The 13,630-nt window shown below is 51.3% G+C and overlaps 1 protein-coding gene across 1 annotated transcript; it reads right to left on the bottom strand.

The window, feature by feature from the left end:
- Nucleotides 1-948: 948 nt before the first annotated feature.
- Nucleotides 949-9,574, bottom strand: LOC139603803 (uncharacterized transmembrane protein DDB_G0289901-like). Its single transcript, XM_071454742.1, has 2 exons — nucleotides 9,526-9,574; nucleotides 949-1,883 (listed from the first exon to the last, which is right to left on the bottom strand). The coding sequence occupies exons 1-2, from the start codon at nucleotides 9,572-9,574 to the stop codon at nucleotides 949-951; spliced, it is 984 nt and encodes a 327-aa protein (XP_071310843.1).
- Between the last annotated feature and the right edge of the window lie 4,056 nt (nucleotides 9,575-13,630).

The raw sequence follows: 13,630 nt of genomic DNA, 5'->3' as shown, positions 1-13,630 counted from the left end.
CAGCCCTGCTCAATGAGGGGCACTCACAGACCCAGGGACACCATGAAACCCCAAAATTCACCTTTACACCAATCTTCTTTTCCAAAGGGTGCTGGGAAAGCTCCCCCAGTGATCTGTGCAGGGCTTGGGGCTGGGGCTGAGCCCTGATCCCACACAGGGGTGCTCACAGACTCAGGGACATCAAACCCCCCCCAAAAAATCCCATTTAATCACCAAAATTCACATTTTTCTCCAATCCTATTTTCCACGGAGTGCTGGGAAAGCTCCCCCAGTGATCAGTGCAGGGTTTGGGGCTGGGGCTGAGCTCTGCAGCCCTGCCCTGCCCCCACTAGGGGTGCTCACAGACCCAGGGATGTCAAAACCCCCAAAAAACCCCATTTAAACCCCAAAATTCATCATTTTCTCCAATCCTATTTGCCAGTGCTAGAGCTGGAAAAGTGGAGATGCACTGGTAGCACACAGCTCTAATCAAAGCTGGGCTGAGCTGGGATGAGCTGGGCTGAGCTGGGACTGAGCTGGGATGAGCTGGGCTGAGCTGGGACTGAGCTGGGATGAACTGGGCTGAGCTGGGATGAGCTGGGATGAACTGGGCTGAGCTGGGCTGAGCTGGGATGAACTGGGCTGAGCTGGGATGAGCTAGGATGAACTGGGCTGAGCTGGGCTGAGCTGGGCTGAGCTGGGACTGAGCTGGGCTGAATTTCCTCTCTTTCTTTGCTCCTTTTTTAAACAAAGTGGATCATCCACAGTGATTTGGGTTTGGGAACCTGTGGGGGTGCCCTCAGTTTGGATCCTGGTGGCATTCCAGGGTCCTGGTGACATTCCAGGGTCCCGGTGGCATTCCAGGGTCCTGGTGACATTCCAGAGGTCCTGGTGGCATTCCAGTGTCCCACAGTGTCCCAGTGACATTCCAGAGATCCTGGTGGCATTCCAGGGGTCCTGGAAAGGGGATCACAGCAGGTCCTGGTGGGGCTGCACCTGCTCAGGAGGGATGGCAGGCCCTGGACTGGAACAGGAGGCCCCAGGAGGAGGAAATCCTCCTGAATTCCCAATGGTGGAGGATCTTCCTGAATTCCCAATTGTGGAGGACCCTCCTGAATTCCCAATGGTGGAGGATCCTCCTGAATTCCCAATTGTGGAGGACCCTCCTGAATTCCCAGTGGTGTTGGATCCTCCTGAATTCCCAGTGGTGTTGGATGTGTTGGACCCTCCTGAATTCCCAATGGTGTTGGATCCTCCTGAATTCCCAGTGGTGTTGGATCCTCCTGAATTCCCTGTGGTGTTGGATGTGTTGGACCCTCCTGAATTCCCAATGGTGTTGGATCCTCCTGAATCCCCAGTGGTGTTGGATCCTCCTGAATCCCCAGTGGTGTTGGACCCTCCTGAATTCCCAGTGGTGTTGGATCCTCCTGAATCCCCAGTGGTGTTGGATCCTCCGGAGTTCCCAATGGTGTTGGATCCTCCTGAATTCCCAATGGTGTTGGATCCTCCTGAGTCCCCAGGGGTGTTGGATCCTCCTGAATTCCCAATGGTGTTGGACCCTCCTGAATTCCCAGTGGTGTTGGATCCTCCTGAATTCCCAGTGGTGTTGGATGTGTTGGACCCTCCTGAATTCCCAATGGTGTTGGATCCTCCTGAATTCCCAGTGGTGTTGGATCCTCCTGAATTCCCTGTGGTGTTGGATGTGTTGGACCCTCCTGAATTCCCAATGGTGTTGGATCCTCCTGAATCCCCAGTGGTGTTGGATCCTCCTGAATTCCCAATGGTGTTGGATCCTCCTGAATTCCCAATGGTGTTGGACCCTCCTGAATTCCCAGTGGTGTTGGACCCTCCTGAATTCCCAGTGGTGTTGGATCCTCCTGAGTTCCCAGTGGTGTTGGATCCTCCTGAGTCCCCAGAGGTGTTGGATGAGGGAGGAATCAGCGGGTGATCAACAGGAGAGTTTCATCAGCCCAGCTCTCCCTCCAAGCCCTCAAACCTGCAATAATTCTGTTCTTTTCCCTCCTCTTTCCTGCATCCTCTCATCTTTAGCAGCTCCTCTTGGGAGCAGGAACAAACCCTGGCAGAACGAGGAGGAATTTCCATCAAAAATCCCAACACTTCCAGCTCTGACAAAACCCTGGTGAAGGAAATCAGTTTTACTTTAAAAAATCCATTTTTCAAGAGATTTCAAACCACACTCCCACCTCCAAGCTCCTCAGCACTGGGGATGAAGGGCTGAGATTGTCTTTATTTCACTTTCTGCCTCATTTTTTGCTTCCTCAGGACATTTCTGAGAACAGATTCATTTCATGACTTGGATCAAGGAAAACTCACAGTGGAAAGACCAAAATGTTTCCAAACTGCTGCTCCAAACACAGGCCCAGGTGGAAAAAGTGGGGAAGAAAAGGGGAAAAAGAAAAAAAACCATCTCCCCTAACAGGTGGAAACTTGTGGGAAATGAATTTGTAGAGAATTCTTAAATCTAAGAAATGCTTATAATGTGTTGTAATTAGGAAATGGTTGGCTTCTAATTGTAACAGCATGAATTATAACATCTGTATTTTCACCCTTCACATGAGACTGAAAATTAAATAAAACTTTTTAAAATAAAAGTTTTTAAAAGCTTTTAAAAGTTTTTAAAATTGTAACTATTTTAAAGTATAAATAAATCAGACTAGATACTTTGGAGAAATAGAACTATGAAAGATGTAAGATTCACAAGGGGTAATTTTAAATTGACTTCAAGGCATTTATAACATGGTGTAGCTAAAGCTGATAGACAAAATATATATATATATATTGTGTTGGAATTAGAAAATATTTGGCTTCTAATAGTAATAGTGTGAATTATAACATCTGTGTTGTCTCACCCTTCACATGAGACTGAAAATTAAATAAAAGTTTTTAAAATATCTCTCAGTTGCCCCATCTCTAGGTCGGAAAAGGGCAAAATCCAACAAATAATGTGGGATATGGATTTGTTGAGAATTTTCAAAGCCTGATAGATAGAAAGCTGACATGGTGTGTATCTGTACGTAAGCTTTGAGACAAAAAATGCTGATTTAGAAATGCCATGGAACAGGACAGACATTGTTGAGAGAGAAACAGAACTAGAACCAAGCTTTAAAGGATGGTTTTATAAATAAGATTGGATACTTTGGAGAAATAGAACCATGAAAGATGTATTCTAGTAAGATTAATGAGGGGGAATTTTAAATTATTGACTTGAAGGCATTTATAACATGGTGTAGCTAAAGCTGATAGACCAAGAAACACTTATGTTGTAATTAGGAAATAGTTAACTTCTGATTGTAATAGCATGAATTATAACGTCTGTGTGGTCTCACCCTTCACATGAGACTGAAAATGGAATAAAAGTTTTTAAAAAGCCTCTCAGTTGCCCCATCTCTGGGTCAGAAAAAGGCAAAATCCAACAGAAATTCAGGGAAATTATCTGAGCCTGCAAACTCCCCGTGAGTGCTTTATCCTGAGCACGAGTGGTTCCTAAAAGTCTGGGATTTAGGGGATTACTGGTGCTTAAAATGAAAGCCACGAGTCTGGATCCGCAGAGCTGCACCTTCCCAAGTCCTGGGTGTGAATTGGCCACTTTGGACTCAATCTGATAAACACCAAAAGAATCCTCTCAGCAGTGCCAGGCCTTGGAGAGCAGCTCAGCCTCCCAGAGCCCGGGTTATCCGGGGTTATCTGCTGAAAATGAGGCAGAATCAGCATTAAACTGCTGCTCCCGTCCTCATTTTTTGGGGATTTCCTTCAGGAATCAGCATTAAACTGCTGCTCCCGTCCTCATTTTTTGGGGATTTCCTTCAGGAATCAGCATTAAACTGCTGCTCCCGTCCTCACCTCCTCCCTGCACCCCTGGGCTCCCTCAAGTCCCATTTTTTGGGGATTTCCTTCAGGAATCAGCATTAAACTGCTGCTCCCATCCTCACCTCCTCCCTGCACCCCTGGGCTCCCTCAAGTCCCATTTTTTGGGGATTTCCTTCAGCCAAGGGGCAGAACGAAAATTTCAGCACATTTTATTCCCCTCCCCTGAGAAGCTTTTCCTTCCATCCTCCCATTCTGCCCATCCTGCTGGGTTTGGGGGATGCCAGTGACAGCTTTGGGGCTGGTTTGAGGCTGGGATAGCAATTCCAGGTGGAATGGATTTTTTCCCCTTTCCTCTCCCTTTTTTCCCTTCCCCTCCCTTTTTTCCTTTTCCTTTCCCATTTTTCTCTTTCCTCTCCCTTTTTCCCTTTCCCCTCCCTTTTTTCCCTTCCCCTCCCTTTGTTCCTTTTCCTTTCCCCTTTTTCCCTTTCCTCTCCCTTTTTTCCCTTTCCTCTCCTTTTTTCCCTTCCCCTCCCTTTTTTCCCTTCCTCTCCTTTTTTCCCTTCCCCTCCCTTTTTTCCCTTTCCTCTCCCTTTTTTCCCTTTCCTCTCCTTTTTTCCCTTTCCTCTCCCTTTTTTCCCTTTTCTCTCCCCTTTTTTCCCTTCCTCTCCCTTTTTTCCCTTCCCCTCCCTTTTTCCCCTTTCCTCTCCCTTCTTTCCCTTTCCCCTCCCTTTTTTCCTCTTCTTTTCCCCTTTTTCCCTTTCCTCTCCCTTTTTTCAGATGTGCTGGGAAGGAGGAGGATGTTGGCACCTGGTGGAAAATAACACTCACCCCAACCCCGTTATTAAAAACAACTCTCAGTTTGAAGCAGGAGAGTTTCATGTTCTTTTTTAAACCCTTGCCTGGCTTAAAACTGCCTTGTCTTTATCTTTATTCATGTCTAAGCTCTCCTTCAAAATCCTCCTACATGTCTTCAACAGTAGCTCTCAATAAAGAGTCTAATTATGATTTTTTTTTTTCCTCTCAAAGCTTTTATTAAAAAATAAAAAAAATTAAAAAAATAAAAAAAGGAAACCGGAGAAGTTCCAAGGCCAGAGGAGCTCTGGGGGTGTGAGCAGCTCCATCCCCTCCCAGCAGCTGCTCCTGATCCCAGCTGCTCCTTGCAGGAAGCAGGAGAGGAACTGGGCACTGGAATCAATCCGGGAGTGGCCTCACCTGCCCTGAACTCTGTTTTTCAGTGCAGGGTGGTGCAGTTTCGCCTTTTTCTGGAGGAAATTTTTGCTGTGAGGTGCAGCCCCGTGTGCCAGGGGCGTTGGAGCAAATCGGGGCCCTCTGGTTCTGCCATTCCTGGTGTGATTTCCCAGCTGGGGCCCTGTCACAGGCACAGGATAAGAAGAATCCAGGATAAAGGGAAATGTTCCCTCCTGCCTCCTCTGGGGGAAAGGGGAGCCTGCTGTGCCTCAATGAATGAATGAATGAATGTGCCTGAATGTCCTGAATGAATTCCCTGAGCTCTGGGCTTGTCTGGCAGAGTTTTATTATAAATATCAGCCTTGGAGTGAGCAGAGACCTGGCTGCTCCTGGGGCTGCTCCGGGGCTGGAGCCCCTCTGGAGCTGGGATGGGAGAGCTGGGAATGCTCACCTGGATCCAGGGAGAGCTGGGAATGCTCACCTGGGGAAGGGAAGGATCCAGGGAGAGCTGGGAATGCTCACCTGGATCCAGGCTAGGAAAGCTGGAAATGCTCACCTGGAGAAGGGAAATTCCAGGGAGAGATGGGAATGTTCATCTGGGGAAGGGAAGGATCCAGGGAGAGCTTCCAGCACATTCCAGGGCCTGAAGGGGCTCCAGGAGAGCTGGAGAGGGACTGGGGACAAGGGATGGAGGGACAGGACACAGGGAATGGCTCCCACTGGGAAAGGGGAGATTTGGGTGGGATATTGGGAAGGAATTCCTGGCTGGGAGGGTGGGGAGGGGCTGGGATGGAATTCCCAGGGAGCTGTGCCTGCCCCTGGATCCCTGGCAGTGCCCAAGGCCAGGCTGGGACAGTGGGAGGTGTCCCTGCCATGGCAGGGGTGGGATGGGATGAGTTTCAAGGTCCTTTCCAACCCAAACCATTGCAGGATTCCCTGCCTCACTCCAGCATCATCGCAGGCCTCTCTCACTTCTCCTCCTTCAGGCCCACCATGCCCTCCCCAGGAGAAGGGGGATTTGCAGGGGCTGGGCTGGAGAGGGAGTGGCAGAGGATGAGGAGAAGTCCTGTGTGGAAACCCAGGGCACCACAGGGAATATTTCTGTGTCTGCTCTGGGGTGCCCTGACCCTCAGGGGAGCTCTGACTTTGACCCTCATTCATGGAGAAATTTTCCTGGACTGGAATCCACAAAAGTGTGAACTAGATTATAGAGAGCAGTGTAGGTGTGTCACTGGGTGAGGAATTGAGGTTTTGGGGTTTTTAGTGTGTTGTGGATGGAAGCAAGATGGGGGGCACAGGGTGCTGTCCTGGGTTTCTTGTCCTGGATTGCCAAAAATTGTGTTCTGTTCCCCATCTGCATGGCAGCTGGCTTCAGTTCAGTGGGCAGTTCTCCTTATCTCTTCCACAGCCTGGGAGACAGCTGCTGATAAGAGGCCATTGAATGTCCCTGCATGGCTGATAAGAACTGCAGCATCCCATTGGGAGATGTGAGCCCAGAGGGAGGAGCCAAGCATTCCTGGCTGGATAGAATCTGGAGATTCTGGGACACCAGCCAAGCATTCCTACCTGGATAGAATCTGGAGATTCTGGAGCACCAGCCAAGCATTCCTACCTGGATATAATCTGGAGATTCTGGGACACCAGCCAAGCATTCCTACCTGGATATAATCTGGAGATTCTGGAACACCAGCCAAGCATTCCTACCTGGATAGAATCTGGAGATTCTGGGACACCAGCACGGCTTCTCCACGGGATTCCCCAGAGGAGCAGCAGCTGCCTCTCCTTCCCCTGGATCTGCAGAGGAAGAGACTCCACCCTTCTCCAGGATCCCTGCTCCAGCAGAACCAGCCCTGGCACTGCAGGAGGGCTGAGCCACAATTCCAATGGTTCTGCTGCCCACACCCTGACCCACAGGGTGTCAGGCTGGGTTCTGCCTCTGGCAGTGTTGGTTTAGTTCACTGCATTGTTTATTTTATCTTTTTATTTTCTTCCCCATTAAAGAACTGTTATTTCTGCTCCCATATTTTTGCCTGAGCCCCTTAATTTAAAATTTATAGCAATTTGGAAGGAGGAGTTTTACATTTTCCATTTCAGGGGAGGCTCCTGCCTTCCTGAGCAGACACCTGGCTTTCCAAACCAAGACACTTCTTCATGCTTCTTCTTCCTCATGGGTTTGGGTGGCATTTTGTAATTGGGCAGAAAAGTCTGCATTGGGTGCTCCTTGAGATCAGTTATTGGGTTAAAAGGAGAAATAGCCTAGGTGTCAGTTCTTAATTGGATAGTTTAGACCTAAAAGACCTTGTAACAAGAGATTATTGTCCATTTTGTGCCTTCTAATGAAAGGCTGCAGAACTCATGGTTGTGATAAGAAATACTGATAAGAAATAATAAACATTTGAGTCTGAACATGAACTGTCATCTTAAGTGCCTTCAATCCTGACCCAGAGAGTCCCGAGGGTCAGGGTGGATCTTTGTCCTTCTGCAGAGGATCTGGAGCTGCAGCAGAGACAGGCTGAGCTCAGCTGGGGACAGGAACTCTCCCTCTGCCTCCTCTGCCCTTCAGGTGGGGCTGAAGGAACCAGCACAGCTCAGGTGTTGTCTCTTTTACCTGAGAGGGATTTTTTATCTTTTACCATCTCCTCCTTGTTTCCTTTTCAACCAACCAGCCCTGTTACACAGTGACGTCATGAAACCCCAAAATTCACCAATCCCGTTTTCTAGAGAGGTGCTGGGAAAGCTCCCCCAGAGATCTGTGCAGGGTTTGAGGCTGGGGCTGAGCTCTGCAGCCCTGTCCTGCTCAGTGGGGGTTGCTCACAGACCCAGGGACATCATTAAACCCCAAAGTTCATCTTTTTCACCAGTTTCTAGAGAGGTGCTGGGAAGGCTCCCCGAGTGACCTTGTACAGGGTTTGGGGCTGGGGCTGAGCTCTGCAGCCCTGCCCTGCTCAATGAGGGATCTTACAGACCCAGAGACATCAAACCCCAAAAAACACCATTTAAACACCAAAATTCATCTTTTTCTCCAATCCTATTTTCTAGAGAGTTCTGGGAAAGCTCCCCCAGTGATCTGTGCAGGGTTTGGGGCTGGGGCTGAGCTCTGCTCCCACCAAGGGCTGCTGAGCCCGGCCCTGGCTGTGCCTAAGGAGCAGAGCCTGGCCTGTGTGTGCTGAGCGTTTTATGTAACAGGGAGAAAAGGGGAGCCCAGTGTGCAAAGAGGGAAAATTGCTCATTCCCTAATGACTGGGACAGGCAGGATAATTAGGGTTTCTTTTCTCTTTAATTAGGAAATGGCAAACATGGATGAATCAATTACAAATGCCTCTTTATCCTGCGGTGCACTGCAATTAACATTACTTAAATGTGTTCACAAAGTAGGAGGCCTGGATTTGGAAGGGCACTTCTCGCTGGGTTTTTTTTCTTTTCCCGGTTTCCCAGCTCCCAGCATGTCTGAACTCCTCCCATCTCCCCTTTCTCCCACTCCTTCCATGGGGATTTGTCCATTCTGGGCTTTAAACCGTTCAAAATCATCAGCAAAATTGCCTTTTCCAAAGGAAAAAGGGCTTTTGGAGAGCTGGAGGAGTGGAAAATTGGGATTGGGATTTCACTGAGCTCACACCCCCCAAGAGCAGGGGGAAAACCCAGGAAATACAATAACTCAATTCATCCCTGCTTCCCTGGGCCGCTGCCAAAAGCGTGATGAGGTCCTGAAGGGTTCGATCTGGGACACGGGGGAGCAAAACCAAAGAAAACCAAACAAAACCAAACCTCTCCAGGGTTGGGGTGATTCCCAGAGAACACCAAACAAAACCAAACCTCTCCAGGGTTGGGGTGATTCCCAGAGAACACCAAACAAAACCAAACCTCTCCAGGGCTGGGGTGATTCCCAGAGAACACCAAACAAATCCTCCTCTCCTGGGCTGGGGCAATTCCCAAGAACCCAGCTCTGCTCCCACTCCGGGCACGACGGAGCCAGGGGAGGCTCGGGGGAGGGAGCCGCGGCTCCAGGGCACGGAGAGCCGGGCAGGGAGGGGGGCAGCTCCAGGAGGGGCCGCTGAGATCCCAGGGATGCTCCAGAGGCCCTGGGCAGCGATTCCCGGGATGTTCCGAGGGCGGGCAGCGCATCCCAGGGATGCTCCAAAGGGGGAGGGCAGCGCATCCCAGGGATGCTCCAAAGGCTCCGGGAAGCACATCCCAGCCCTCGCTGCATCCCAGGGATGCTCCAAAGGCTGCGGGCAGCGCATCCGAACCCTTGCTGCATCCCAAGGATGTTCTAAGGTTGGGCAGCACATCCCAGCCCTCGCTGCATCCCAGGGATGTTCTAAGGTCGGGCAGCGCATCCCGGCCCTCGCTGCATCCCAGGGATGCTCCAAAGGCTCCGGGCAGCGCATCCCAGCCCTCGCTGCATCCCAGGGATGTTCTGAGGGCTGTGGGCAGCACATCTGAACCCTCGCTGCATCCCAGGGATGCTCCAAAGGCTCCGGGCAGCGCATCCCAGCCCTCGCTGCATCCCAGGGATGCTCCAGGGCTCACCTGTGCCCGGCGGAGCGGGGCTGGAGCTGTGCCGGTCTCCTCCAGGCATTGCTGCCATCTATTGGGAGGAACGGGCTCGCTCCCGGCCCGATCCCTGCCCGCAGCCGGGCTTTGGGAAGGGGAGGGCGCTCCCAGCCCCGCTGCGGGTGCTGCTGTGCCCCGGGCGTGCGCGGCCAGGGGGATCTGCAACCCCGGCTGCTGCTCACGGAGCTTCCGGAAAGTCCTGGAACGGTTTGGGTGGGAAGGGACCTTAAAGCTCATCCCACCCCAGCCCTGCCATGGCAGGGACACCTCCCACCGTCCCGGGTGGCTCCAAGCCACGTCCGGCCTGGCCTGGGACACTGGCGGGGATGGGGCAGCCACAGCTTCTTGTGTCTTTCTTGTATTTTTAGGAATTCTGTGGTGGCCCCCTCGCCCTCCCGGACTCCCAGGTGCTGGTGGCACAGCCTGGACTGAGGCCCTGCTTGATAATCTCAGTTTTGTGGTGTTAAATTCCAGCAGTTCCAAGGCCCAGTTGATTTTAACAAAATCCTGACTTTGCAGGGCTCCCCCCTCCTGTCTGAGCTAATTTCCATAAGATTCCAATTCTAAATTCCCGTGTTTTGTTACAAACCCTGTGCTTGCTGCTGGGGGAGCTCCTGGAGGTGAGGGATGTCCTGGAGAGCTGCAGGGATCGCAGCAGGACAGGCCTGGAGTGGAATTTGGGTCCTGCTGGGATCAGCTCTGGTGGCTGAGCCTGTGCAGTCACTGGGGATCAGAGGCCTCTGGAAAATGGGATTTTTCATGGAGGGCAGGATGTGCTGAGTGACTGTGGTGGTTTCTGTTTCACTGGGAAAGGGACCTGGTGGAGCAAATCCAGAGGAGGCCACAGAGAGCTGGAGCCCTCTGGAGCTGAGGTGGGAGATCTGGGGGTGCTCACCTGGAGGGGAGACGGCTCCAGGAGAGCTCAGAGCCCCTTGCAGGGCCTGAAGGGGCCCCAGGAGAGCTGGAGAGGGACTGGGGACAAGGGATGGAGGGACAGGACACAGGGAATGGCTCCCACTGGGAAAGGGAGATTTGGGTGGGATATTGGGAAGGAATTCCTGCCTGGGAGGGGCTGGGATGGAATTCCCAGGGAGCTGTGGCTGCCCCTGGATCCCTGGCAGTGTCCAAGGCCAGCTTGGAGCACCCTGGGACAGAGGGAGGCGTCCCTGCCATGGCTGGGGTGGGACTGGCTGAATTTTCAAGTCCCTTCCAACACAAACCATTGCAGGGTTCTGTTGTTGCAGTGACACCGGAGCTGAGCACGCCCGGGGTGAGTGACCGGCTGAACGGGGCCCTCAGGAAGGAGCCCCACAGACTCTCTGGACAGATTTTATTTTTTTAACCAGCCAAGATGTGCAGAGCTGGAGCTGGAGCTGATCAGGGTGCTCGTATCGAGTGTGTGCTTTCAATTTGGGATGTTCCTGGCCCTGCTCCCGGGAAAGGCTTTGAACTGGAGCAGTGGCCTGTGGCTCCCCATGGCTCTGCTGACACAGGACAGGATTTTGGCTGCTTTGGGACAAAAGTGCTGCTGGGAGGGGTTGGTCCTATCACAGGATCCTGGAATGGGTTGGGTTGGAAGGGATTTTAAACCCCATCCAGTGCCACCCATGCCATGGGCAGGGACACTTTCCACTATCCCAGGGTGCTCCAAGCTCTGTCCAACACTTCCAGGGATCCAGGTGATGCCTCAGGTTTGAGATTTTCTATTTTTCACATTCTGTGCTGCTTTAGTGTGTGGGTCTGGGCTTTGTATTATGGGATGGTGAGCTCTGTGCACAGAGCAGGGAGACAAAACAATTCCTGCTCCAGCTGGGGGCCAAGGACAAATGACCCAAATCTCAGGCCCAGGAGCACAAACACCGTGGGCTGGAGAGAGAAAAACAAGGATGGGACCGCATAGGCTAAAGCTGGAATTGGACAATGAACTGCAATATGAAAATGGAGCAGAACTTATAAAAGTGAGAGACCCTGTGACCTCATCCATTTTGGGACCATTTTGGTTCAGCTTGGGTTCATTTTGTGACCATTTTGGTTCATTTTGTGACCATTTTGGTTCATTTTGGGCGCAGCCCTGGCTGGGCTCTTGTGCTGCCCAAGGTGGATCCATGGAGGCTTTTTGATAAATCCCTGCTTTATTCTTCAGCTCTGTCCAGCCTCTGCTCCAGCTCAGCCTTCCCAGGGCATCACAGGGGCAGGCACTGCTCCTCTGGGAGAGCTGCTCCAAGAGGAAAATGCTCCAAGAGGATGCAAAGACCCCCAGGCTGTTATCACAGCACCATTGGGGTTGATAAGGCTGAGGCAGCTGGAGCTCCACAGAGCTGCCACTGATGCCTTTTGGGGCTACCTGAAAACAGAGGCCAGACAAAATTAATAAAATAAAAACATTTCTATTTATTGAAGGGCCTTCAGGGACATTTAGGGCAGACAAGGCCTCCCAGGGGCTGCACCCAAAATGGACTCACAGATTTCACACTTTTATAAATTTGGTCCATTTGAATTTGGGGTTAATCTTCCAATTACAGCTGCAGGTCATGAAGTCGTTGACCCCAAGTTTGCTGCCCCCAACTCCCTTTTGTTGCCATCTCTGGGCCCTGAGGCAGTGAGGTGTCCTTGGTTGCCAGGCCTGGAGAGGAATTGTTGTGTCTGCCCCAAATGGGAGAGCAGCAGCTCACACTGGGTATGGAGTTCAGAGTTATGCCCTAAAGAACTGCAGGATCACAGAGAGATGGAAAATAGAAAAGCTGAAATCCTCAGGCATCACCACAAGGACCTGGGGAAAGCAGAGCAGGAATTGGGATCCCAAAGAGCTGTTCCTGCCCTGGAAGGGCTGGGATGCAGCAATTCAATGGAAAGGACCAGGAATGGGGCTCTGGGGTTGTGGTGACCCCTCTGGAAAGGATTTGGATTCACTTGCTGGGTTCAGGCTGCCTGTCCTGGATCCCCTTCCCATTCCCATTGGATCTGTCCATCGGGGATAGACACTGCCCCTTGGAAAAGGTTTGGGGGATGTCATGAATGGAGGGATGGAGGGTGAAAATCCCGTGTTCACCCCAAATTTCCACTGCGTGCTTGAGATTAACTTGTGTTGGTTCGTCCTCTTCAGAACTAAAGAGGGAAAACTGAAGCAAAACTGAAGGGAAAACTGAACTGAAACTGAAACTTTTTGCCCTGAAAGTCAGGGAAAATCCCATTTTCCTGCATGTTCAGCAGGAACTTGTGCTGCCCATACCCCATAGCTGAGGTGTGTTTCAGCAGCTGCTCCGTGTGCATTTCTGTAATCTCTTAATTAGAAGGGAAGATTAATGCTTGGGAGATTAATTTTGAGGTTCTGAAAGCCTCGATTTCCTGGAAATCTCAAAGCAGCAGCTCCTGCTCAGGCCTTTTTTGGTTAAAAATCGAGCTCTTGGAGGCAAAATCCACCGAAGATGCATTTTCAGGTTAATCTATGAGAAGGGCTGGATTTATCCAGCAGAACCTGGGAACTGAGAGGCTTTTTGGGAGTTGGGAATTTTCTTGCAGGCACCTAAAAATCAGAGTTTCTTAAAGAGGAAACTTCACCTGAAAGAAACAACTTGCAAAGGGACAAACATAAATAGCCTTGCACATAGCTGGAGTTCCAGCTTTGTGTGCTTTGTTCACCAGCAACTTGTCAGACAAATGTCTGGGCTCTAACCCATCCCAAAGAGGCTTTGAGGCAGCTCCATCAGAAAGTGCAGGAAAAATTGGATTTGGGGCTTTTCTCATCCAGAAATTCCCAGCCTGCTCCAGAGCTTCTTGATTCCGGGGGTTTGGAGCTGCCCCAGGCCATTCCCGGGGGGATCAGAGCAGCCCCAGGATATTCCTGAGGGTTTGGAGCTGCCCCAGGATATTCCCAAGGGCTTGGACCTGCCCCAGGATATTCCTGAGGGTTTGGAGCTGCCCCAAGCTGTTCCCAGGGGAATCAGAGCAGCCCCAGGCTGTTCCCAAGGGTTTGGAGCTGCCCCAGGCTGTTCCTGGAGGATCAGAGCAGCCCCAGGATATTCCTGAGGAGTTTGGAGCTGCCCCAAGTTGTTCCCAGTGGATCAGAGCTGCCCCAGGATGT

Source organism: Agelaius tricolor, unplaced genomic scaffold, assembly GCF_023055355.1.
Source record: "Agelaius tricolor isolate 1412-34295 unplaced genomic scaffold, bAgeTri1.0.p SCAF_41, whole genome shotgun sequence".
Classification (NCBI taxonomy): Eukaryota; Metazoa; Chordata; class Aves; order Passeriformes; family Icteridae; genus Agelaius; species Agelaius tricolor.
The sequence above is the reverse complement of the archived record's forward strand: the minus strand, read 5'-3'. Positions and strand labels throughout refer to the sequence as shown.

What these genes read in the sequence shown, in the direction of transcription:
- LOC139603803 (XM_071454742.1), bottom strand. Translation starts at nt 9,574, where the DNA reads ATGCCTGGAGGAGACCGGCACAGCTCCAGCCCCGCTCCGCCGGGCACA. An exon ending in CCCCGCTCCGCCGGGCACAG is followed by an intron (nt 1,884 to 9,525) that starts GTGAGCCCTGGA and finishes CTGGGGACTCAG; the next exon opens with GAGGATCCAACACCACTGGG.